Source organism: Buceros rhinoceros, unplaced genomic scaffold (genome assembly GCF_000710305.1).
Source record: "Buceros rhinoceros silvestris isolate BGI_N320 unplaced genomic scaffold, ASM71030v1 scaffold4778, whole genome shotgun sequence".
Lineage (NCBI taxonomy): Eukaryota > Metazoa > Chordata > Aves > Bucerotiformes > Bucerotidae > Buceros > Buceros rhinoceros.
The window spans coordinates 14,472-16,684 of NW_010425007.1; the positions used below are offsets into that span (position 1 = coordinate 14,472).

A 2,213-nucleotide genomic window follows, 5' to 3' on the forward strand; every position below is an offset into this window, starting at 1 on the left:
AAGAGAAAAATGGAAATATTATATTACACAGCTAATCACTTTGTAACATCTGACCGACTGTCGCCTGTTTTTCTGCAGCACAGCATGCTCAGCTCTGTAAAATCTTTAGTCCACTCCTCAGTATTAAAACTTTAGGTAGTTGCAATCTGTTCTATTTAGGACAAATTAGCCCTAGGATTCCTGGAGAGCTGCCAATTCAGTTCTCAGCTGGCCAAAGTGTAGACACCCTTGTTTCTTTTTTGCATTTTCCTTATGTTTAATGCTTTCCAATCAGAGTTGGGCTTTATCTAAAGGCTGGTCATTTTTCTATCAGAATAAGCACTCTATTTATAGCCAGTTGTAATGTAAATGAGCGGAATTCAAACCAAGACAGCAAAACTGTCTATGCTTTCCATCTCCACTTTGTAATAAAAGTCAAGAGCAAATGTTTTGGCAAGAAACACTGCACTGTGTAATTATGTGATTCTTTCATTCAACATTCTGTTTTGTTCTTGGCAAGAAAAGAAAGCCTTGTGCATGGAGAAGGAAGAGAGAAAAAAACAGTTCAACAGCACCCTCAATAATGAAATATTTCATTGGCATCTACAACCTTCTGGATCTATTGGATAATTTCTAGATGCTGTGTTTAGAAGAGTCAGCAAGAGTGGTAGGATCTGCAGAAAATAAACACTGTTGTTTTTTATGTACGTACGTGTAAACTGGTAAGGATCCATCGAGCCATCTCCATTCATTTTCTTTCTCTGAATCCGTTAGTCCAATCCAGAAGCTGCCTTTCCCCAAAATCTGCCTTTTTATCCATTGCTGTGGAAGAAAGATCTTGGTCCATAATTAACAAACATAACTATCTATCTCTGGAGCAATAAGCTACTCTGGTTTCATAAGCATCATTGTTACCAGAATAGGAAGGGCCAGAGAAATTTTTCTAAGCTGAAGATGTATTTCAGGAGTTGGCCTTGCTACTTCTTGGCCACACTAGAATCCATTGCAGTGTTTGCATGTGAGGTAGAGAGAGGTAGGTATGAAAATTAGGTTGACGCAAAGTCACAGCCAATGTCTTATAGTTACAAACTGAAAAAACCCACAAAGCAGTTGTATCTTGACTTCGCTACTGCTTTGTAGCCACCAAATAATTATGTTGAACAGCCGTAAAAGTACAGCTAGATTTACAGTTAGATTAAAAATATTTTGGGGCCACAGTAGTCTTGGCCTGCATATATTAAATCAGACAATTTAAATTAAATTATATTCATCACTGCAAAAAATACATTCTGGATAATATGCAAGGCATAATAGAATCCATCTTTAAAGGTTCGAAACTCCTACAGTTCTAGCCAGCCTTTCTGGCTGCTCTGTGCCCACCACCTTATGGGCAGCACCAGATCTGCTCACACTGCCCTTCTGCAGATGGAGAAGCTGAGAGCTGAGAGCTGAGAAGCTGAGATGGAGCAGGCAGAGGGTGGAGAAGATGCTATCTGGAGTCAATCACTGTATGAATTCACTATGCTCTCAGCTTCCCACTTGCCTTGTGGCTTCCACATGTTAAATAACTTCAAACTCTCTCCTTGAAACACAGAAAAAGAAGGTAATTACCTGCTCCTCTTTGTTGTTTATGATAACCAGGCGTGATGCCTTCTCTTCACAGAATAACTTTGCCTCTTCAAAAATCTCTCTTTCAATTGAAAAGTAGTAGCACTTTTCTGTATAGTTCTTCCAATGAGGAGAACAACCTGTGATGTGAATTTTTTGTGTTAAGCCAGTTACTGGTAACTCAGTGGGCCAGCAGTAACTTTCTGCATAGGGCCAATAATTATGGAAGATCCCATACCCATCTACAGCACACTGCTGCCTAAAGTACTTACATATAGTTTGGGAATTTACTTATTACGATCCGGACTCTGTGAAGTCAAGGCTAAACTGTGCGGTCAAGGCGATTATTTATTATTACTCATACTACTGCTGCCTTTTCTTTAGCCATAAATATTAATTTAAATTAGTTCCAAGTCATCAGAAGACCGACAAGTATGGCTTCATTTAACATGGCTCTTTGTGATAAATCCCACAGAGGTTATCTATCTGAACCAGTAACTAAGTGGCAAGCACCTTCTGCTACATATTATTTGTATCTCAGTAAAAAAATCTATGCACTGTGTTGATAGCTTACCATTAGTCTCAGGCAGTGATGTAGGTTCACTGTGTAATGCCATTGGCATTCC

General features: G+C 39.0%; 1 protein-coding gene across 1 annotated transcript in view; it reads right to left on the reverse strand.

Moving 5' to 3' along the window:
• The window catches only part of COLEC12 (collectin sub-family member 12), a gene marked incomplete at its 3' end in the record, with an annotated part of 20,351 nt that overhangs the window by 1,165 nt on the left and 16,973 nt on the right, over positions 1 to 2,213 (reverse strand). Inside the window, exons 7-9 of the mRNA XM_010140978.1 lie at positions 2,162 to 2,213; positions 1,591 to 1,727; positions 692 to 801 (exon numbers count right to left, since the gene is read on the reverse strand). The exon at positions 2,162 to 2,213 is cut by the window's right edge and continues 7 nt beyond it. Coding sequence (XP_010139280.1) covers positions 692 to 801; positions 1,591 to 1,727; positions 2,162 to 2,213 — 299 coding nt within the window. The remainder of the gene's footprint in view (positions 1 to 691; positions 802 to 1,590; positions 1,728 to 2,161) is intronic.